The sequence below is a fragment of the Talpa occidentalis genome, unplaced genomic scaffold (assembly GCF_014898055.3).
Source record: "Talpa occidentalis isolate TD23 unplaced genomic scaffold, MPIMG_talOcc4v2.1 talOcc4.2, whole genome shotgun sequence".
Lineage (NCBI taxonomy): Eukaryota > Metazoa > Chordata > Mammalia > Eulipotyphla > Talpidae > Talpa > Talpa occidentalis.
The window spans coordinates 128,246,542-128,271,414 of NW_023602073.1; the positions used below are offsets into that span (position 1 = coordinate 128,246,542).

The 24,873-nt window shown below is 40.2% G+C and overlaps 1 protein-coding gene across 2 annotated transcripts in view; it reads right to left on the reverse strand.

Annotated features, from left to right (window-relative positions):
• Positions 1-16,657, reverse strand: part of STX7 (syntaxin 7) — a 39,791-nt gene extending 23,134 nt beyond the window's left edge. For both annotated transcript variants that reach the window (XM_037520413.1, XM_037520414.2), the window contains exons 1-2: positions 16,585-16,657; positions 8,276-8,426 (exon numbers count right to left, since the gene is read on the reverse strand). In XM_037520413.1, coding sequence (XP_037376310.1) covers positions 8,276-8,360 — 85 coding nt within the window. In that variant the 5' untranslated portion in view covers positions 8,361-8,426; positions 16,585-16,657. The remainder of the gene's footprint in view (positions 1-8,275; positions 8,427-16,584) is intronic.
• Between the last annotated feature and the right edge of the window lie 8,216 nt (positions 16,658-24,873).

The following is a 24,873-nucleotide window of genomic DNA, read 5'->3' on the forward strand; positions in this document are numbered from 1 at the left end:
CTTTCACCTTCCATGATTTACCATTCAACAAGAGTTCACAGGATGGTAACATGCATTTCCTTGAAGATTTCTCCATATGGCTTGTTTCCTCTCAACTAAGGTAATCTGAAGTTGTAGTCAGGATATCTGACAGCTTCCCCTCTTCTTAAAACTGTCTTCCTGCCTTCCATTGTCACATCTTGGAATCACCATCCTCTCTTTTCTGAAATGTTCAGTTTTATCCTTTGTCAATCAACAAACTATTAATAGCCTCTGTATGCAAAGCCCTTGAAGAGTAAAATTATGCATGAATAAATTAGAGATTTCAAATCAGGTAAGAAAAAAATTCTGGCACTTAGGAAAATATAGACTAAAACATGAAAAACAAAAAATATTCCTAAGTCAGTATCTTTTCACCACATGAGTAAGCGGAGACTACTGCCTTAAGGTCAAAGGCAAAGAATGGAAAAATAAACATTATCCACTGCTAGTGACCACTTTTTTAAAATATATAAATGTAGTTTAGATACAATGAGTAACTACTTAAGGTCATTCATTTTTATTTTATTGTGGACTGACTCACTGCCAGTTACTTTTCTTACAGTACAGATAGAAAGAACTATGAACAAGACAAAGCACTTTCCAGCAGTGAGGTGATATTTTAGTAAGGAATGCAAAAACTATCATAATAATTATCATAGTACATTTACTGAAAAAAGGCATTAGGAAAGCAAAACAGGCTGATATGAAAAAGAATAACTGGAGGAAGCAAAATGATCTGTCAGAGAAGACACTTGTACAGAAGTGACTTTGGGCTAAAACCTAGAGGCCTAGCCGATTTTGTGAGGATCTGGAAAGATGTCGGATGCAGAGGAAGAGTAAATGCAAAGGCCCAATTTAAGAATAAGCTGGACTGGTCAAGAAGCAGAAAGGCAGCCAAGATGGCTAGAATGCTGCACTGCAACGGGGAAAGTGGCAGGAGAGGACATAGAGATCAGATCTTGGACCACGTGATGGGGTGTGGCAGGAATTTCCATTTGATTGTAAGTGCCACAGGAAGTCATTATAGTATTTTAAACTACGGGATGGCATGATCTGACTTATGTTTACCATAAGGAGGCTGCAACCATGCAAAGAAGAAACAGCCCCGGTGGGACCTGGGTGCTCTCAGCAAAGGTGGAGAGGAATGGGCAAATTTGACAAGCAGAACCATTAGGATGTGCCCTTAAATTGGATATGGGAAACTAAAACACACAGTACCAAGGTCTGGGGTTGGAGCCCTTCGTAAGATGGGGTACAGACATATAGATGGTTCACATAAAGGAGCAGTAAATGATGAAACTCTTGGAAGCACCCTGGAGCCATATCTTAAACTTTTTGTTCATAAATGAAACAAAAATAATTCATTCAGTCATAAAGAGCACTTGTGTTTGGTCAGGTACAAAAAGTCACAGGAGAGAAGAAGCTGTCACTCTCTGTTAAAATTCCCTGGGATAAGACATTCATTTCCACACCTAGCTTGCTCTGTGTCAACACCTTATGCATGTAGAAAGTGAAATCAAAGCTACTGAAGTTACTCTCCTTGGGAGGGGAAAAAACCTCCCCCAAGTATTTTCAGATGTAGAGATGACTGTATATCAATGAAACAGCAATGAAGAGGGTATGGAGAGGGGAAAAGGAAAACATCCTTGCAACTTTTTTTCATTCTAAAAAATGTTTTCCCACCCATCAATAGACCACCCCAGAAAAAAAAGAAAACCACCAATTCCTGGGTAAATATACAGTTCCAGTAAATTCCTTAACTTCTCAGGACTGGTGCACTTTTTACAAAAAAGTTTGCCCTGGACAAAAAAGAGAAGTAGGTAACATTGCTTCCCTTTTGTGTAGTCAAGTGTTAAGATACAAAAACAAGAGTCCCTTCATCAGACTCTTCATAATGAAAAGAACTGTATACATTCCCAAAAGTAACAAAAGGGGGCTCAGACTTTTATAAACTTGATTTCATCTCAAAGTCCTAAAAACATTAGGAGAACAAGAGTCAAGCACTGATGCTTCAATAAGGAAACTACGAAAACAGAATGAGAAGCTAATCACAACACAGAGATTTCTCTGTGTGTTTTTTTTTTTTTTTTCCAACTCTAAATATGCCTGCGTTGGACTAACAGGTTTAATCTACAGGAGATAAATTATGGAAAAATGAAATAAGGAAGATTCAATATAAAATTTGTCAGTCACCTGTTAACCTTTATAACACGGGTTTACATTCAGACTTTTTTATGCCTAAAAAGTTCTGCTCTCCCAAATCTGGGGGAAGGAGGAAGGAGGAAGGGGAAGGTGGGGGTGGGGGAGGGGGGAGGGGGAGAGAGAGAGAGAGAGAGAGAGAGAGAGAGAGAAGAGAGAGAACAGTCATATTTTAACAGAAAACTTCTGCACTCACAAATTCAGCTGAGTATACTGCATGTTACCACCAATCTACTGGTTCAATTATCAAAGGTTAACTTGTAGTCAATCTCCACCTTCTGCTTTTAGATTATTCTTTAAAAAGAAAAACATAAAACACTGAAATGCCAGAATTCTCATTAGCGCTGGTGTCAAGACTCTATAATATGTACACACGGTAAAGTCTGAGTTCAGCGGTTTCTATTCATCAATTTCCTTCCATTCCAACTTGGTTGATTCTGACGTGATTCACCCCAAAGTCCCTAGTGACTACAATTCTCCCATCCTAATAAAAATAAATAATATATAAATCCAGCAGATCTCTACCTGGTCTTACAAATGAATGACTTTCTATAAGGGGATTTTAAAAGCATGTACTATGGATCCAGATATGGCAACTGGTATGTGAATAACAAAGAGAATAGTCCTATACACTGGAAGAGCTTTCAGGATTCTTTAAATGTGGGCTTAGAATTATTGTCTGTTAAAGCTGGAAGATGGCATAATCCAGTCAACAGAAATATATCTAAGAAAATCCTATCATGGAAAGTGAAACAGTTTCCTCTCCTAGGGTCACACAGCCCTCTGAATCTGATTTCAGGAAGTGTGCACACATACACATGCATACCCAATTAGATAGTTTTCATATTGTCCATTGATTTCCCTAACTCAACCACATTATGAAAAATCTGATCCTACTAGTTCAGTACAAATCGCAGTGAGAAAAAAAAACATTTGAAGTGAGTAAAATTTAAAAGACTGTTAATGTCAAATGTTGGCAAGCATGTGGAGCAGTATGAATTCTGATAAACTGGCTGGTAGGAGAATAACTTGGTACAACTACTTTAGGTAACTGTTGTTATGATTTTATTTGCACGCCAACTCTAACCTACTGTGGCGCTCCCAAAGGATGAAAATATTTTCTTAATCATTTTAAATGCTCCACAGAAAAATTCTTAGATTTCTAGCTTGCTAGACCTATTATTTTTTTAAAGGTATGTTATTTTATTATAATTCTATTTCTGATAAAAATGTTTTAAAGCATTTGCAAAATTTATTAATGTTTAATATAAAATATACTATTTTAATATGGCTCAAATACTTCACTAGGAAAGCAAATGACAAGACTGCAGATTATTTTTAACAAAAAGCATTTTAACAGAAACACTACAAGCTTAAAAATATTTTCTCTCAGGCTCCTTCGTGGCCTAAGGGTTAAATCTCAGTGCTATCATCACTATGACCTGAGTTTGATCCCCGGCCAACCCACCTGGCACAACAGACCTCTCCTGTTTCACCAGCTGCTCCCTTTAGCAGTGTATTTCAGTAGATCTGCCTGTTCTGCTCTTCACTCTTGTCTCTTGTGAATCCTTTCACCCACACACACCTCTGGTCTACACTCTAGTTCTTCTATGCAAAAACAAATAAAACTTTAAAAATGTATACATATTTTGTCTCATCTATCCTAGTCTTTGCAAAACAGAATGGCCAGAATAGAACACTGTTTAAAAAAAAAAAAAAAAAAGGCAAAATTCCAATCTTACTAATTGGGTTTTTCCAAGAAGCAAAAATATTTTTGATTGCTATTTTCTTATTTTATTTTTTTAATTTTTTTAATATCTTTTTTAAAATTAATTTATTTATACAAGCACTGGGTACAGTCAGAAGCGCGGGAGGGTGAGAGAATTCACCAGAGCCAGAGCGGAGAACAGAACAGGCAGACTCATGAAGTACACTGCTGAGGGGAGCAGCGGGCAGCAAGAAATGTCTGCATGCCATGTGGGACCCTCTCCTGGCGGCCGGCGCTGCAAAGGCTGCGCGCAGCTTCACAACCCAGCGCTCAACAACTGCGCCACCAGGGAGGCCCTATTTTCTTATTTTAGTATAAATTAAACTATATAACTCATTACAAGTTTTCACTAATCTTTATCAAAATTCATGTGAAAATAAACTGCAGAATTCAGGAAGATTTTAGCTATAGCCAAACAGGTATACACAGTCTGACTATAAGAGTATATTATTACCCTGCTCACAGCATCTTTTTTAATTTCTTTTATAAAACTAAATAATTTGTGGGCCTCCCCTGGTAGTGCAGTGGTTGAGCGCTGGGCTGAGGGGCTGCCTGCAGCCTCTGTAGCACCGGTTCATTCCCCGGCTGCCGGCGAGGGTCCCATCAAAAAAAAAACAAAAAAAAACAAACAAAAAAAAACCCTACATAATTTGTACTGACACAAATTCAAAAGATGCAAATGTAATATAAAGAGAAGCACCTAAATGTGGTGTAAAGTACCATTTTATTCTATCACACCCAGTATTATTAGCATTACCAGATGGGGAAAAAAGTGAACTGAAATTTCACACTTCTGTCTTTTACTTCCACCAATTTATGAATAGACCTGATTAGTAACCCACACTGGGTGGTATGTTAGCTTTTAAACAGCAACTTTATCTAAATCACTGAGACACTGGACAAGTGGTTTCTCTAAAATCATGATCCCAAATCTCAAATGAGTACTCAACCTGGGACACAACCCTTCTCCACTTCCCTGCTACGTCCATTCTCTCAAGCATCAAAACTATAGGCAGTCCATTCTTTCTTCTTTCCATAAACTTTCACCAACCTCCCCTTGTGGATTAGATGCCTCTGCCTCCTTTTCCTATGGAAACAGACCTGCTCAGACAGGAACTCTGAAAATCCAGTGACCACACTTAGGGTCTATACCACATTCTGCTCCACTCTGTAGAAAGGTGAGCCGGACACTGGTGATCCACCCCTTTTCCTCTCTCCCCTTCAACATCAATTCTTTAGCAATTGTACTCTGACTAGAATCTCCCTTTTGAAGTGGAGAAAGGCAACCCTTTCTTTGACCCTCTTTCAGCTTCATAGTAGAATCTGCTAGTTGCCTAGTAAATGTTTATTCTTCCCTTCTTTCCCAAATGGAGTGACCCCAACTTTAGTGGCACACGGCAATCCAGTTATGGTTATACCTAGCCTTCCTGGCAGCTAGGCAGACACATATGACTACAACTAAATTCTGAGGACTGACACAAGCAGAAGTGAATGAATGAATGAATGCTCTTTAAATGAAAGGCATAGGTCCTTCTTCTCCTTCCTTCCTCCATCTACACTTGGAACATGGACATGAGACACGTCTTTTCAATGTCAGCAGTTTGCCTGATCCAATTCTTTGCTTGTATCTTACTCATTTTCTAGGCAGTGTGAGACACATAGGATGCTTTGCTCACTCTTGGAACACTTCTTTGGATTTCTAGAAATCGACCATATTCCATATTCTGATTTTCTTCTTAACTCACTGATCATACTTTCTCTGATTCTTTATGCCACTTTCTCCCCGTCTTCCTGACATTCACATTTTTTAAAGCTCCATCCCTCCTCTCTAATCTCATTTCTTTATGATTATATTATACCTGAGGTTTTAAATACCATTTATACTCTGATGACATTCTGTTATCCAGATAAATTCATGTATCTAAACCAAATGTTTGACATTTCTACTTAGATGTTTATTTTTTTTTTTAAAGTTTTATTTATTTTTTTAGGCCTCCCTGGTGGCGCAGTGGTTGAGCACTGGGCTGCGAAGCTGCCCGCAGCCTCTGCAGTGCCGGTTTGATCCCCGGCCGCGGCAAGGGTCCCACATGGAGCAACAGACCTCTCCTGCCACGCCCGCAGCTCCCCTCAGCAGTGTATTTCGATGGTCTGCCTGTTTTGTTCCCCGCTCTGTCTCTGGTGAATTCTCTCACCCTCCCGCGCTTCTGACTGTACCCAGTGCTTGCATAAATAAATAAATAAATCATTAAAAAAAATTATTTATTTTTATACAAGATCTGGGGTACAGGTCAGAGGCGCAGGAGGGTGAGAAGATTCACCAGAGACAGAGCAGGGAGCAGAACAGGCAGATGACAGAAATACACTGCTGAGGGGAACAGCGGGTGCTACAGGAAAGGTCTGCCGCACCATGTGGGATTCTTGCCGGCTAGCCGGGATCGAACCCCCACCGCAGAGGCTGTGGACAGCTCCACAGCGCAGGGTTCAACCCGCTGCACCACCGGGGAGGACCTCCACTTAGATGTTTAAAAAGGCATCTCAAAATGCACTTGGTCACAAGTCTCCTCACTTCTCCTTAACTGCAGTCCTTCCCATCTCAGAACCACTGCCATCCACTTAGCTGCTCAATGCAAAAACCATGGTATCATCCTGGACGCCTCTCATTCCCTCTCAATCCCACCCACTATTATTAGCTACTCCTTCTGGTTTTGCCTCCAAATTACACCCATCCCTTCTTTCTGTTTCACTGCTACCATCTGGTGCACACCAACATCTTTCTCTTTAGAATTCAGCAATGGCCACTGCCCTTCCATTTTCCCAAACTACTTTCTAAGCAGCAAAGTAATCTTTGCAAAGTGCAGATGTGATTGTATTTTTCCTGCCTCTTAGAATGAATCTAAACTATTCAAATGGCCTCCAAGGTTACATGACCTGCTCAGCCTCCTCTCTGATTTCATCACCTGCTACTCTTGCCTCAAGTGCTTTTTTTCCAATATCAGCTGTGGGTACCATCTAAATGCTCTTTCCGGGTATTTCCTCACTACCAGCACTGTTTCAAATCAGCAGCCATAAAAGAAGTGACGCTCTCTGTGACTACCATCACAACAGATCTGAAGCTGGGAGAGAAGGTGGAGCCAAAGCTGGTGCCCTGGGACACACTGGAACGGTGCTGGATGTACCACCCTATATTCCCTGCTATGAACAATGTAAGACCTCTACAGAATTCACTACCCTGTCCCTTTAAGAATAGCCAAAGGCTATAAAATCACACCAAATCAGAAGAAGGGTTATTTTGCACAGTTTTGCACAGCAGCAACTTCTTCAGAATGACCTATAAATTAATATTACTCCCATTGCCTCCAAAACACACTGGCTTCTCATTCAAATTATTCAGGTAAACTAATAACTGTTGAGAAATTAATGATTAGACAAGGAAACAGAGTGTGGTCATCTGAAAACATTCTTTATTTGACTAGTGTGTTAACACATTCTGGCAAGAAGAGTGACCTTAACAAAGTAGGCTGAAGTATTATAAAAGAAAGTATTAAACACATTTTGCAAGAGTTTAAGTAATATAAGAGGCCAGAATACTGAGAACAAGACGACTAGAATGATCTAGATTTGGGGCTATGGAACAAAAAACAAAACAGAATAATCTATAACCTCAAATCTCTGCCAGTGGCTTTTTTTATTCTTGTATTTAGTCCAATGAGCAATAATGTCTCATAAAACTCACACTGGATCAGTACTGTCTTTGATAGGAGTAGCAATGGATAATTTATGAGGAATCCTAATAATTATTTCCTATTTTTCTGCCTCAGAAGATTAAAATGTATCCTTCTTGGTTCTTCAATGCTTCTTAATAATGTATCAAACATTTACCCTTTACAAAATTAACCTAAGTCATATCCAGCTAGATTTTACTTTTAATGAACACATAAAAAAACATGTTTTTTCAGCTTCTGAGAGTGGTCCCTAGTTCCTAACCTATGCGATTATGTCACCAAGTTTTATTAACCTTATGTGGAACCAACAAGGAAATACCTTTTTGAGCCTTTATTTCAGGAATGAAACTGCCTCTTAGATATCTGGACTAACGCTACAAAAAAAATCCAATGTGTTCTCTCTCCTATTATCTTCTTATGGTCACTCTGAAGAATTCTAACCTAGTTAACATCTTCTCAATGTTCCTCCTTCTCTCAAACACTAGAGTTGTCCTTTTATTAACTGTCACCAAGTTCAGTCAAGAACTGAAAACAAACAGTAAAGTGAACTTAAAACTCAACTCACAACATTGTGTGATCTTCTGGATGTTGGAGGAGATCCGCTGGGCCAGCTGAGCGGGGTCACCGCCAATTCCTGGAGTGTAAGACATTTTTGATTTGCTTACACGCTAATTTCATCAGATGCTGGTGGGCTGTGTAGTTTTCTAAGCAGTCATCTAAATAACAGAAAAGTCACATAATTGCATTTTTAAAGTTACTGACTTACACTTTCCAAATTATCAATTTGGGAGGTTACAAATGCAAACCTGATTAACCAAACAGGGCTGAAATTCAGCAAAGGGAGAGACATCAAATAAGTCAAGGAAATCAGGGAAAGGGACGCAAGGAGTAAAATTCCCATGTCTATCCAAATAAACCCCAAAAAACAAAAACCAAAACTGGACTGTAGATTGTAAAGGGCAGAGTCATGTTAACATGCTGAATGGTTCATCTTGTACATTCCTTTTGAGAACTTTCTTGATCCCTCTAAGAGTTATTAAGTCCCTTTTCTGTACAAATGGTTTATACACTTTTTCTCAAAGAAAATTGCAAGCAAACATGAGGTAGGAACCACAAGATATTTATCTTTCACCAACATTTATAACAATTCCTGGCAAAGAATATGTATATAAATGTTTATTAAATGGAATGTAGACTTCATGCCATCCCAGAAATTTCATGATATCTAATGTAACATGTTTGTGGCTCAGGGAAAGAAAGTCATTTGATACTTGGGTATGACTGGTATGGAGAACAAGATGGTCAAACAGAAGAAACTTAGGGTAGATAGACAGAGAATACTCTAATTTTAATGGGAAAGAAAGTCAAATTTGAGAGTTGACAAGAGGGGGGACAAAAAAAACAAAAAGGAATGCCCTGTAAAATGCTCACTACACATTCTTGTCAGAGCAAGAACAAGTCTCCTTGTCCAGAAGTCAGCATCTTAGCTTAGGAAGCAAAGCTTCACACCATACCTGATGGTGCACGGGTGAACCGGTAGTGGAAATTCTATGGGTACTACACTGAGAAAAGAAAGCAAACATTGTACAAAAATGAACAATGATATAAAAATATGTAAATTATTAAAAAAAAAAGAAAAAAAAATTTTTAAAAAAAAAAAGTCACACCACACCACTCAGGGTTTAGAAAGAGAATGAAAAGTGTGTCACTTCATAGAGGATTGTGCACAGCAAAAAAAATGTCAAATTCTCCTTCATTCATCTTCTCACTGACCGTGACTGAATACTGCTAACTTGGAGGCAGCCCATTTGTAAAGCCAACTCTCTACTAACAGTCTGCTACATGCTCAAATTGCAAAACAACAATGATAAAGTATCTGCTTAAATCAGCCTGTCATTGAGGAGACTGGATAAAGTTAATAATGTAAAACAACAAAAGCAATTCAAATGAGCCAAAGAACGTGTGCTAGGCAAAAGTTATAGGGACTACAAAAAAAGAGGTATCACTAATGTCTTTACCTAGAAAGAATTTATGGAACAGAAAGGTAACATTTAATATTTGGGTATGACAGTTATGGAGAACAAGATGTTCAAACACAAGAAACCTAGGGTAGACAGACCGAGATTACATGGTACAAACACTGTGTGTCATTTACCAAAGGCTGGGAAGTTCCAGGTCAACCCTGGATCAGATGATTCATGACAGGGACAAGTGGGAGACGAGAGAGAAAGGCAAAGAGAGGAATGACCTAACATTTATTGAACTCTCCTTTTTAAAGCAGGTGTTAGCATAAACCTTGTTTTATTTATTTTATGATAAAAGTTTCATGAATTTTTTTTAATTTTTAAAATTTTCTTGTATCATTGTTCATTTTGTATACTATTTGATTTCTCTCCTCAGGTATAATCCCCATAAATCTCCCACCACCACATCACCCATGAAACATCCCCATAATCCTTACTGCTCTTCCCCTCCCCTGCTGTATGCCTCAGATCTAGTTTGTCTGTCAGTTTTGTCTTTTTTGTCTGGCCCTTTGCTCAGTTTCCCTATATTCCTCCTATGAGTGAAACCATCCAATACTTTTCTTTTTCCTTCTGATTAATTTCACTGAGCATAATCCCTTCTAGTTCCATCCCTGTTGCTGCCAATGTCACAAGTTTATCTGTTGATTGCTAAATAGTATTCCATTGCATATAATACCACATCTTCTTGATCCATTCATCTGTTCTGGGGCATTTAGGTTGTTTCCATATCTTAGCTTTTGTAACTAGTGGTGCAATAAACACAGGATTGCAGGTTTCCTTTCGAATTAATGAAAGGAATTTTTATTTTTTCTTTTCTTATTTTTTTATTTTTTACATCACTGCTCACTTTTAAAAAATATTTGCTTCCCCCCACCCCTCAGGTGTAGTCCCCATAGAGTTTCCTTCACCAATGCACCCGTGCACCATCACCTCAGTCCCCTGTGCTCCTCCCTCCCTCCTCCTGCCCTGCAGGATGTCTCTGATTTATAATTGTCTGTTTTTGTTTTGTTGTGTTTTGTACTGTTATTTTTTTACACTGATGTCTTACTTTGTTCCCCTATATTCCTGTTATAAGTGAAACCATCCAGTATTTTTCTTTTTCCTTCTGGCTTATTTCTCTGAGCATAATTCCTTCTAGCTCCATCCACATTGCTGCGAATGGCATGAGTTTATCTTTTCTGATTGCTGAATAATATTCCATTGTGTATATATACCACATCTTCTTGATCCAGTCATCTATTTTTGGGCATTTGGATTGTTTCCAGGTTTTACCGATTGTAAATAGTTCTGCAATAAACATACACGTATAGGTGTTCTTTTGAATCAATGTTTTTGTGTCCTAGGAGTGGAATTGCGGGATCTTTCAGTAGCTCCATTTTTAGTAGACTGAGGAACCTCCAGACAGCTTTCCATAGTGGTTGGACCAGTTGGCACTCCCACCAGCAATGTAGGAGAGTTCCTTTTTCACCACATCCTCGCCATTTTGATATGTACCATTCTTACCGGTGTAAGATGGTTTCTCAATGTAGTTTTAATTTGCATTTCCCTGATTTTAAGGGATGTTGAGCATTTTTTCATATGCCTGTTAGCCATTTGTATTTCCTCTTTGGAGAAATGTCTTTCAAGTTCTTCTGCCCATTTCTTGACTGGATTGTTTATTTTGTGTTTGTTGAGTCCTATGAGGTCTTTGTATATCTTTGTGATCAGTCCCTTATCAGTTGACTGGAGTGCAAAATTTTTTTCCCAATCAGTGGGTTGTCTCTCTGTTTTGGTTAATGTCTCTTTTGCTGTGCAGAGGCTTAATGAAAGGAATTTTTAAAGATGAGCAAACTGTGGCTTACAAAGGCTACTAAGTAATGAAAAGTAAGCAAAACCATCCACAAGGTGGAAGTAGGACTCAATTCCAGGTTTCTGGTTCCAAATCAACCCATGAGTAAAACTACATGAAATTTTGGTTGGGCCCTCGATGTGAGATTTAGTTTGAATATGTTACAATAAGAAGTTAGTGGAATGTCTGGTAGAGGAGAAGAGGCCACAATGAAATAATTGTTTTTCTTCTAAGGGCCAGTGCTAGCAGCAAGTACAAATGCTGACCTGTTGAGATGGGTAGGGCAGAACTACCTAAAACTCTGGTGCATGGTGGAATGTGGCTGGCCACCCAGGCCTAGTGGGAGCATTCAGATGCTTCATTTTCCTCCTTTCATAGTTCATTTCAGACTCAGAACTGCCACAGCAGGATGGCAGGAGTAACTTTCCACAGTCACCTGAAAAGCCAAGTGAATCTCACATCCATGTCTTCAAGACATACTCTTAACCACATGTCCTTGAGGCTACAGGAATCTGTCAATTAACGTTTCCACTGCCAGTGGAACTGGCAACTGGAAATCTTTCTCCTTGGGGAAAACACTTAGCATTCTGGTCCTGCTACCAGGCTCAAAATGGTGATACACATGCAGGGGCCAAGAGCTAGCCCATTTTACACAGAGGAAAGGAACAACCTACTCTTGCAACTGCAGGGTGAGCATTAACAGATCCTAAATTGGGCTGCATCAGAAGCACATGATTACCTGAGGCCTACTCTCGCCCTAGTGGAGAGAGTATAATTACTGGGTCCTGTCAATATTATAGCATTTCCGTGAACCCTCAAAACTCATACCAGCCTAGTCTAAGCCTTCCTGTTTCTTTTCAAGGACCCCTTTTTCCTTTTACTCAACCTTTCCTTAAACACTAAGTCTGAGCTAGAACTAAGCTTCAGTCACCCAAAGAGTTGCTCTGAATTGGTTGGAATTTGTTAGAAGTAGCTAAGTATTTCTTAGGAATACCTAAATATTGTGCTTAGGGCTTTTATATTTTCTCAGTTGATTCTTACAAAAAGCATATGAGATAAGTACAATTATTATTCTGATTTTTACATAAAGAAACTGAGCAAAATGAGAATTAAGTAACATGCTTAATATAGCAGAGTAAAATATGAAAATTAATCTTAAAGTCCCTATCTTTTAAACACTAAACCATATCGCTTCCCTGAGTAACAAAATTAGAGCCCACTGAATTAGAAAAACCAATTTACCACCATTCTGCAGAACCTGTAGGAAATTTTGCTAAACTCACTCTTGAGGAAACAGGCTTGGTGTCACCACACGAGTGAATCAAGGCAACACAACTAAATAGCTTACTCTTTTTCTCTTATTCTGCTAATAGTGATATCTAACAATAGTTGGCTCTTCTGATAATGAGGTATGAGAAATAGAGACCAAATGACTAAGTTTACTATAAATACACATACACACACAGCTACCATAAAATGACTTAAAAGTTTATAATCTTTGCAATAGCCTAAATCAACCAAGTTTTTGTTTTTTTAATGGTGAAAAAAAAATTAGAATTAGGCTGCTGAACTCAATTTTGATGATCCCAATTTTCTTGGCACCATCCAAAGTATCATAGTCAAAGAGCCAGTTGAATACAAGTAGTCTTCTCTCCATCAGGTCCGATCAGGGTATTGATCTTGGCCACATTAATGTCACATGGCTTCATCATAGCCTGTCTGATCTCGTGCTTGTTGGCCTTACATCCACAGTGAGCACAAGTGTGTTGTTTTCTATCTATCTTCTTCAAGGTGCCGGAACTCAGTGGTCAGGGGAACTTAACAATGGCAAAGTGGTCAAACTTGTTTCTCTAGGGGGTGCTCTTCCAAGAATTGCTGGGTTGCCTTGGGAGCCTCCATTTCTTGGGTTGTGAGAAGGTGGGTGATGTGTAGAGCAACCAAGTTAATCTTTTTTTTAATTGAGGTAATATTTGGATACCCTCATCAAGCACTACCAAGTTATTCTGATGTTTGTTTTCCACATCAGTCTCCAGCACCTAGCCCAAAGCTAACAGGCTCTAAAGCATTCTTGCTGAAAGCTTTTCCAAGTCCATTCAGAATTCCTAATTTTGATGCTCACTATAACAACTCGTAATCTACACTCTCTGGCAGAGTAGCCACTAACTACACAGTCTATTTAAATTAAAATGTAGGGTCTCCCTGGTGGCCTAGGGATTAAGTCACAGCACCATCAATGCTGTGGCCTGAGTTTGATCCCCAGCCAGGAAACTAACCTACAGATGGTATAGCAGACCTCTCCTGTCTCCCCATCTGCTCCTCTTAGCAGTGTATTTCAATGGATCCTCCTGTTCTGTTCCCTACTCTGTCTCTGGTGAATCCTCTCACCACCAGCCCCCCCACCCCTAGCACCTCTGACTTACATCCTAGTACTTCTATGCATAAATGTAGTTAAATGAAAATTTCATTTCCTCAGTCATATTAGCCACCTTTCAAATGTTCAAATATCACATATGTGACCAGAGACTTTGACAGCTCACGGAAAGAACATTTCCACATTAGCAGAAAGTTCTACTGAGAAAGGTTCATCTAGATATCTCAATAATAATGTTTCTATGACAATATATGCACACTACAAAGAAAAAGACAGGATGAGAAGATCAAAGTGCAATAATCATAAAGAGAATCTTCTCAAGATTGTTTCTAAGGAGCACAAAAGAAAAAAACAAAGGGAATTTTAAAATGGAATTCTGAATGTCCAACATTACCCCCAGCTACTACTGGACACATTTCAGAATTCTTAAGATTTCCATTAAGCATAAATCTCATGCTCTGTAAATATAGAATGGGCAAAGTAGTAGAAAGTCAGTTTCACTTTCTAATTGTGAGTACCAGCCTAAAGCACTAGGCTTCTCCCTATCTTGTGTCCAAAATTTAAGTTCCCAAAGGGGTAGGTTTTTTGTTTTTGCTTTGTTTTTTGTTTTTTGTGGATGGTTGTATTCTCTGTAGCTGGCTATAAAACAAGTGCTTAAGTGCCTCCCTGGTGGCAGAAGGGGTTAAGCACTGCACTATGAAGCAATCTGCAGCCTCTGCAGCACGAGTTTGATCTTCAGCCGGCTGGGGAGCTACCCACATGGCTAAGCAGACCTCTCCTGTCTCACCTGCTGCCGCCCTCAGCTGTGTATTTCATATTTCAGTCAATCTGCCTGTTCTGCTCCCCATTCGATCTCTAGTGAATCCTCTCACCCGCCCGCATCTCTGGCCTGTACCCAGCTCTTGTACACATAAATAAGCAAACCTCTAAAAAAATAAGTAAGTGCTTAATAAATATTTGCAGAATGAATGAATAAATGTTATCTACTTCCTAGAAACAGATACCCAGTCTGAGGGAAAATGTTACCATTTCTAAGACATCAAATTCCAACGCCTTCTTGAGATCCTGAATGTCACAGGCTTATGCTGTCTTTCTCCAAGCCTTTGCTGGGTGCCATTTCCTATCTCCAGAAGCTCTTCCCATGATCTCCATGTGACTGACTCCTTTTTCCCAACAAACTCACATCACGTGCTAGAGAAATCTGCCATTCTCTGTTGATCTCTGACTTCTTGCAGCATAGTGCTAATCATTATTTAAAAGGATCTAGTTTGGATATTATTTTTATCTATCCTACCTCTGAAATAAAATATGTGACACAACCTTGCAATATTGTGGGATTCATGCAGACAGATGTACCATGAAAGTGATCACTCTACAGAAAAATCACTTCCTAATTGAACTACATTAACTGCATTCCTTAGCTCAACCCTTCCATCTGCCAAACTATTATACTCTTTGGCTTTAGTTCACAATACCAAAGATTATTTTTCACCCTTTCACACACTAAACTTTCAAATTAAATGGAATTACAGCAAACTACTAAGACTTACTTGCGGGTGTGTAAATTCCCCAGCACTTAGCTAAAGTTTGGCATCCTAACTAAAACTATGGCTAACTGTGTTACTGAGAACAGCGAAAGTAAAATATCTTAAGAAAAATGATGCAGATGTGAATGAACTAATAGGGCATCATGTGAACTTAAACAACTTTGAAACGACAGCATGATTCTGAACTAGCCACAGTTTGAGACATACTTCTCAGAGGCCTGCAAAGCAAAGGTTTTCCCACAGAAGACACAGTTCAACACCGTGTTCAGTCTGCACCCCTGAGAAGAAAGGTCTACCCCCTATATTGAAAAAGAGCACAGCATTTCATAATCACCTCCTTTTCTTCCAGATTCTGCACAAGCTTTAAATTACATCTAGTGATAGTCAGAAGGCATCTGACCTGAATTAAGTTTTAACATAAATTGATATATATATATGTATATCACAGCCAAGCAAGTAGCTTGAAGGGGGGTGGGTGGGGGCAGGCATTTAAGGAGAAACGCAAGATTGTCATTTTGTCTGAATTTAAAGACAGCAACAACCCAAAAAGCAGAGGGGGAAGCGTCCTGAACCCCATTTCTGCAGTTTACAGGTCTCTACGTAAGCCAATTAATGACAAGCACTGAGATCAAAGAAAGCGTGTCAACGTCATCGAGGCCAATAAAAAATAAAACCTATACACGGGGCCTGAATGAACCTCGACCTGCCCCTGCCGTAGCCCTCTATTTTCGGGACCCCTCCCCCCAAATTCGGGAAGAGAACTTTGAAGTGTTTTGCAGCCGTGAGCCCAAAAGAGGAAGAGGTCAATTCTCGCCCTCCCCGGGCAGAGGGGGACGGATCCTCGACCTCGGCCCGGCCCGGCCCGGCAGGCCCGGCGCGGCCCCGCGCGGGTGCGGGGCGCCGGGGCGAGCGCGGCCGGGAGCGGCCGGGCCTGCGGGACCGCGCCCCGCGCCGGGGCCGAGGGCAGCGGCGCCCGCCCTCCCGGCGCCTGCGGCCGGTCCCTGGGCGGCGGCCGTCCCGGCGACAGCGCGCGCGAGCGCCGAGGAGCGGCAGCTGCGGGGCCACCGCGGCGCGCGGCCAGGACCCCCTCCCCGGCCCTCTTACCCCGACCTCCTCCGCGTCCTCCTCCCGCGCGGCCGCGCACACCCCCGGGCCCGCACCCCGCGACGGCGCTCGGCCGGTGGGCGGCGGCGCTGGACCGCCCAGTGCGCAGGCCCCGGCGCCGGCCGGCGAGGGGGCGGGGCTTGCTGCCCGCTCATTGGCCCGCGGAGATGAGTGACAACCGCCCCCTGCGGGTCTGCGCTGAGGCAGGGGCTGCTTGCAAAATGGCAAGCCAGGTGGTCTTGGACGCTGGACACGCAGGTAGTGAACGCCGTGGCCTGCGTGCAAAAAAACAGAGGCGGGAATGGGGGGCAGCTGTCTTCTTCAGCCGGTGGCGGGCGCCTCCCGAGTGCGGCTTCAGCCCGCCCCATCAGCTCATGCCTCTCTTGTTTTCCAACCTTTAGCTCTGCTGTAGATGGTATTCACAGGTCTTGTAAAATATGCGGACACAAATACGCAATCTTAGCAGGAACCAGGAAGAAAAAAGTAGTCACCTTCGTGTGCTTGCATGTTTTTCACAGCATGGACAAGTCAGTTTTAGCATCTTTGAAGGGCAGTATTTGGCTTTCTGAGGGGTTGAAAAAAGCAGAGAATGTTGTAATGATAAATACTCTGTCATTGTTGGGGGTTGGGGGGACAGCATCACTTGTTTCAGGGGAAAGAAATAACTCACTAAATTAATTAGATAAAGACTGACTTTGACTTTGCCTATGTTAAGGTAGCACTGTTTTATGAAAGGATCATAAAGACATCAAAAATGCACGTCGGTAGGAAAAAAGCAAACCCAGAACAGTTTGCATTGGTACTACCTGAGCAAATTCTAGAGTGATATTATACATATATACAAAGTGCATGAGGCATGGATAAGAAACACAAGTGTCTCTCAGGTTTTCATTTTTCTACTTTTAACAGATATATGGGAACAAGATATATTTTCAATCTTTTAATCTTTATTGAAGAAAAATGCAGTGCAAGTATGATGCTAAGCGGGAACTTACACTCTGCCTCGGTGAAGAACAGGCAATGGAGAGAGGTGGCCGTGCTGGCCAGTCTGAAGGCATACATTCCATCTAACAGGGCCACGTGATTCAGCTAGAAATGATTGTAGACTTTTAGGAATATTGCCCATGTTTTGTTAAGATAGAGTGGAAATTCATATTATGTGAAAATCAATATTCTTCAATTTTTAAGTGCTTTAAGCTCCATAATAGGCAATAATATCAACCAGGGTGTATTAGAGAGAATCTCACAGAAAATCTAGTTCTACTTTCTCATTTCACAGATTAAAGAAACTAAAACCCAAAGAAACTCCATCAAAATCACATAGAAAATTATGAGCAGCACAGGTCCACATGCCCTAATTCAGAATCTTGAGCTCTTCCTACCATATTGTTCTCAGTAAATATTTACTGAGAACCTGCCATATTCCAGGTACTGTATCAGTTTCCACAGATATCAAATAAATAGGACCCTGAACAAGTGAGAGAAATGAAAGGAAATAGCACTAAGAGTAGATAGAGGGTAGGAGAGAAATAGCAACCACCTAGGAGGCTATTACAACAGTAATATTCCCTAGCTAAGAGTCTCCCAAGTCAGGGATATTGAAGGACTGCACTAAGGTAAATATATTTGAGAAATATTTAGAATTCCTTGGCAATTAGGACCTCCTTGGTGGTGCAAGGGTTAAAGTCTCAGCATTACCAAGCTATTGCCAGCCACTGCAGCATGAGTTGGATCCCAGGCCAGGGAAGTGATCCACATGGTGCAGCAGACCTCTCCTATCTCCCCTCAGCAGTGTACCTCAGTAGATCGGCCTGTTTTGCTCCCCACTCTGTCTCTGGTGAATCATCTTGTTCTCCCTTCCCCCACACCTCTGGTTTATACCCCACTTCTTGTATGCAAAAATAAATAAAAATAAAACTTTTAAAAAGGGGGGTGTGGGAAGGCAGAGGGAGAAAAAAAAGGCTGAAAAGGTGAAAAGAAGTAACCAGAGATACAGGACATAGCCAGCAAAAAGGTAGAGGAAAAATAAAGGAGTACATTAAAAAAAAAATAAAAAGAGGCGACTATAATATTCCTGTTACAGAAAGTTCAAGTAAATGAAGACCTAAAAGTTGTACACGGAAGGAGTTGGTGGACTTCAGGAGAGGCATTTCAATCATTCAAAGAATTGTCTTGCAAAGAACTCACATCAGCCTTAGAACTGGTGCACTCTTCAAATATCCTTTCACTTTCCCTTTGATAGGTCCCTGGGCTTTGGGAGAGGAAAGCACAGGACACTGTAGAAGAACCTGAGGTGAAGTGGCTTCTTCAGGTGATCCTGCTACTGACTAAACTAGGACCAAAGTTCAGCTGTCTGATTCCTCCTGGTCTCATTCCAATTTCTCAAGTTTTAAAATATGCTGTGGGTTGATTCCTTTCATGTCTTTTGAAAACCTAAGCATTAGATTTCACCCAAATGGAAATGGAAAAAAAAAATAGATATACTTTAGGTAACACTGCAAAATTTAGAAGCAAGTGAATAAATGAATTTCACAAGATTTCCTTATATTTATAGTCCCCCAACATTCCATTTGCTGCTTCTTAGTGCAATTCAGCCACATGCCTTGAACTCAGTAAGGCTAAGAAATTCTGCCAATTTAACCAGTGATCATTTCACTTCTCTCAAAATATTTTACCCTTATGAGAGTTGCCTATGTCCAAACATAGATAGATACAATTCGGATGTTACAAAACTAGTAATTGTGAGGATTTTTGTCTTTTTAGAAAGACTTTTGAAGGGAAATCTGAACTAAGTCACTGTTTAGAAATTATCCATATCGTTGCTGTTGCCTTATTAATATAAATACCACCCAATTAACCCCTCCCATGTAGGATAAGGAACTTCCCACTGCTCTGTCTCTAGTGTCTGGAACAGCAGATTTAGTGAATGGAAGAAGATAACTGCTTTTTCATCTATCGCCCTAACTAAAATATTTTAAAACAATGATCATATAATCCAGCAGGAAAGCCAGAGAAGTAAGAGACACAAAGACGAAAATATTGCAGTAAGGATTCACTGATAAGACAGAGGCGTACCTGTTGACTTGTGAAAAGTTTTTGTTTTTTTGGTTTTTTTAATAAATTTATTTATTTTTGCATATAGGAGCTGGAGTACAGGCCAGAGGTGCGGGGGGTGAGAGGATTCACCAGAGACAGAGTGGGGAACAGAACAGGTAGATTGACCAAAGTACATGGCTGAGGGGAGCAGCGGGCGAGTCAGGAGAGGTCTGCTGCGCCTTGTGGGTTGCTCCCTGGCCAGGGATTGAACTCGTGCGACAGAGGCTGTACACAGCTTCATAGGTTGCATCTTAACCCCTTGCACCACTAGGGAGGCCTGACTTGTAAAAAATTTTTGATTTGAGAAAACTGAAGGCCTAATCTGCCCTAGATTAGGTTCATAATTAATTGAATTATTAATAATTCTGTTAAATTACTAATAAATATGAGTTTGCTTTGTTGTGCCTTATTTTCAAGCATACATCATGTCTCTTTGTAGTCTGCTTGTTTTCTTTCTAAAACCACACTAGTGTTTAATGATATGCCAAAAAGCAAAAATTTTGCTTTGACTTTTAAACAGAGGTAATAAGAAGGCATCCCATAGAAATTTTAGATGGACATTTACAGCAACATAATTTGCATACTACCTTGTAATTTTACTGTCTAAATCTTGTTCCTATGTGCCCTCTTCTCTCTTATCTTTAGTTATTTGCATCCCATTCCACTGACACAGCCTCCTCATTGGCATCTGTATCCCCAGCTCTACACAACTGTATTATCCTCACAGCCACCACTAAAAGGCACAATTCCAAACTTCATGCCCTCTCCACATGATTACAATGTGCCCCCAAAATTAAACAATGCAAAATGAGCAGGGTAAGGGGGTTTTGTAGGTTGAGCAATCAGAGAAGGGTATCTATGAAAAGATAAACAGGAAGGGAAGCTTGTTAAAATACATTCTTGAAGATTGACAACACACGGTAGTAAATTAAAGGCTCTGAGATGTGGTTCAATAAGCAAGTGTAGCTTTCTTTTACGCAGTCTTTTCTGAAAGTACTTGACCTTTGAATTTTTTATGCTTAATGGCTGTTATGCATTATAAAAGACATTGCTCTCAAAATAAACTCTCAAGTCCCTTATCAAGGCATATAAATAGTGTGATCCTATGACTACTTTATTGAAGACAGTCCATTTTATGCACTGCTCCAGCCTCCTGTTTGCTGAGCAATTCCCCACCTACCCCCACTGTCATTTTCAAATATGTCCCAGTTCAGATGATGCATGATAAGGTCACCTTATATATATATGGACCTACATGATCTGGAACCTGCCATTTCCTGCTTCAGAATTTATGTTTTGGAATATGCTGACTTAAAGAGCTTCATCTCTATCCTCTCCTACTTCCCTCCCACCAATTCTTCAATCACATAACAGGATTTTTCTTATGTCAGTACTTTGCTCATGTAGTTCACTGTAATTAGGATATGGTTTCCCTTCCTCCTCATTGTCAAAACAAACTATTTTAAAAGTATTTAATACAGAGTTTCTCTATACATTTCACCAGATTCCCTTAATGTTACATTCCTACATAACCATGGTGTATTTGTCAATACTAAGAAATTAACATTGGCATAGTAGTACCAAGTAAACTGCTAACTTTATTCAGACTTCGCTAGTTTTCTATTAATGTCCAATTTCTGTTCCAAGATCCAATCCAGGATGTCTGGAGCATTTTTACAATGTGTACCCTTTGTCTCCTCCAGTCTGGGATAGTTACCATTCCTTTTTTGTTATGACCTTGGCATTATTAAGTGTACTGATCAGATGTTTTATAGAATTTCCCTCGATTTAGGTTTGTCTGATGTTTTCACAGTTATAGATTTTTTATATTACTAGTGATATTTACCTTGACCTGGCTAAGGTGATTTCTGTGATTTTTCTACAATATGAAGATATTATTTTTCCATTTCCATACTAATTCACTAGAAGATAATCACTAAGACCAGTCTACAATAAAAATGAGAACTGATGCCTCCCACAGAAGGAGATAATATTAAAATGTATAGATACATGATGAAGCCGCAACAGCAATTAATAAATACTTAGGGAGAATTATTTTGAGTCTTTGCATAGATCTTTCTTTTCCTTAAAGTTTTGCTACTGATTTCAGCATTCATTAGTATATTTTGCCTCAGCAGTTATCACTGTTGCTTTTAAGGGTGATTTTTAATTTCTTTCAGTTCTCCTGTAAGTAATATTTGTCACTTCTACCAAATATATTTATTTTTTTCAATCATTTATTTATATCATTATAGGTCATGGATTTTTAGGTTATATTTAACTTGCCTCTATCATTGGGGATTTTTTTAGGTTGGCTCTCTGTCCTTTGACACAACCCATTTTTTTCTATTCCTAGTACCTCCTTAACTCTTGGTACAATGAGATACTACAGGATTATGTTGTGTTTGCCCTGCTTTGACTCAAATACCAGCCATTTTACTGCATAATCATTGTTTCTTTTGAAGGAAAATACCATTTAGAAACCAAGTTCTTTAGCTGCGTGATTTTGAATTTCTTAAAAGTTACTGTTTTCATCAGATAAGAAAAGTTTTGAGATTTTGTTACTGGGCAGGAAAAGGGGTACCCCAAAACCCTCAAATCTGCCCAATCTAAATAGGTTCTACCATCCTCTACATCAAGACAAATCGTAATCTAGTGCATAAGACCTTTAATGGAAGGAACTTTAATACAATTAGTGTACAACAAAAAGAAGACAAAGAATACAGTTTCCAAATCAAGCACCTGAAGTTACTCATCCACTTGTGGGTAAATGTTCAGCCAAGCAGGGTTGGCCCAAAGCAGGGCCACTGAGGCCTAAAAGCCTACCATAGGTCTAAAGCACCTTCTGGTGGGGACCTATAGGAAAGGGGCAGAAGGGGCACGTGTGGGGCAAAAGGAACAAAATCAAGATAAATGTTGCCATTGTTAACCTCTCCACAGACCTCTCACCCACATCAGTTTCACCAAGTTCAAGACCAAGAAGTAAGTTCATCTTCACATATCTCTCTGATCCATGTGCCTCCTCCAAGCCCCCATCTTGCTTGCCTTCCTCCCTTCTTCCAGTCTTCTCTCCAACTGCTACTCCTCTCTGCTCACCTCCACCCTTCTTTGGGTGGAACTGGAACCTGGAAACTCCCCTTTCCCTGGGGACCCCCCATTACAAGTTTCAAAATTGCTGAATCTCAAATGTCTGGTTTAAAATTTCTTTATGCCAAAGTGACGTGTTTGAGGGTAGCATATGCTGATCTCCCTTTACACAAAAATTTATAATTTCTTCATTAAAATTATAAAGTGAAAGATTAAAATTATAAAGTGAAAGACAAAAAGAAAATACTTGTAAGCTCTAGTACAAGTGAATTATATGTTCTTATGAATTATAAGAGAGATAATATCAAGAGGTGGATACTATGGATTATTCAACCACATTCCCTTTATTTTTTTTTAATTTTATTTTTATAATCCCCATACAATTGCAACCCCCTTATTTTGACCCCAATCCCTCCCCTCCCGCCCTCTACCCCCCACAGAGTGTCTCTGGTTCATAGTTTTTTGTTGATTTTGATTTTCACTTTCTTATAGTTATACATTCCCTTTAATCTGCACTGTAATCAAACCACACTTGCTGTATTTGCTAATAACAAATCACAGCTGTCTTCTCTGGAGAACTGTCTTGGGCCAAGGGGAGCTGCCCTGGTCTGGAGTCTACATTCCTCAGACTCAGCCAAAGACAGATTGACATCACCACCCCCCATCCTGGTGCTCCACACCCACCCCTGGCCCCCAGCAGACTTGTGGGGTAATTAATCTTGTTCAACTTTTTACATTAATCCTGTGGTGCAACTTTTGCTCCTGAATTTTCAGGTAGCACAGTACCAGCCAAGCCCAAATTCTTAGTTTTTCCCTCTTACTCATAAGACTTTCCTTATTCCCCTTCTCCTCTGTGTGTTCTTCCTGAATTCTCTTGTTCCCCACTTCAATTCAAACTTCCAGAGAAACCAACCTAAGACATCACAGTAGAAAAATTAGCACTGAGAGTAAATAATTCACAGACATGTCTTAATCTAAGTTCCTAAATAATTTCATCTAAGGCAAATCTTTTTACCACTAAAGCTTTTTAAGTTGAAATATATCTGACAAAACATTATACAAGTTTATATAAACATGCCAATTAGTCACATTTATATATTGTGATATGATTGCAAGGTAGTGAATCTGAGAGCAAGTTAGGGTAATTAGGCAGTTTTAGGGACATTGCAAGAGGGGACCTCTGAAGAGTTTAGGAAGGCTTCAGAGATAAGGGCAACAAGAGGAATGTAACTAATTCCACTGGGAATAATAAACATCTCAGGACCAAGGGCAACATTGTTAACGCTGGCCTTGGTTTCCCTCAGGTGATAAAGGGAGGTGGAGTTTGGGGAAAGGGAGAGTGGTTTAATTTATGGACAAATTAGGAGGGCAGCAGACTCATGTCTGGTACATCACCGTCCTGCCCTTTGTCAGAGTGCAGGGATATTTATGCAAGGGGCAGATGAGAAGGGATCAGCACCTATGGGCGCCAGCCTGTTTTTCTTCAATAGCTGATGTTTAACTTTCTCTTCCCTAAAATGCAGGGGTACTCATCTGGGAGACTGGGCCATAAAGATAAATATATCAAACAAGGGGGAAGATGCAACAAATGGGGAAAGACGAACCTGTTAGATAAAGATCCCCCACTCAGCAGCAGATTAAGTGAGACAACCGAGAACTAACCAATCACAAAGAGACTGTTGGAGCTTTAGAATAATTAGGGAAAGAAGGTGTATATTCCCTGAGACACGACTCCACTTTGGCTTCCTTGCCCCTCCCTGGCCTGGTTTCATGGCCTGGGAGTCCCACTTTATTTCTGTTCCTTTTCTCCTCAATAAACTTTTTCTTTCTCTAAACAAACCTGCCTCTTCTCGCTTGCTTGCCTGAGCATCTGCGAAGTTCCTGCTGCGGCTTCATGAGACACCAACCCGTGGGGGTCTAGTGGCTGGGGCTCAGCGCTGCCCCTGCAGCCTGGGATCTGTTCCTGGCTGGGAGACTAGGCCTGACAATTCTGGTATCAATAGCAATAGTTAACACTTTTATACACCACATAATTATCATTTATTTTTTGTCAGGGGAATAATTAAGATCTAATATCTTGGCATTGTTGGAAAAAAATGTCTAGGC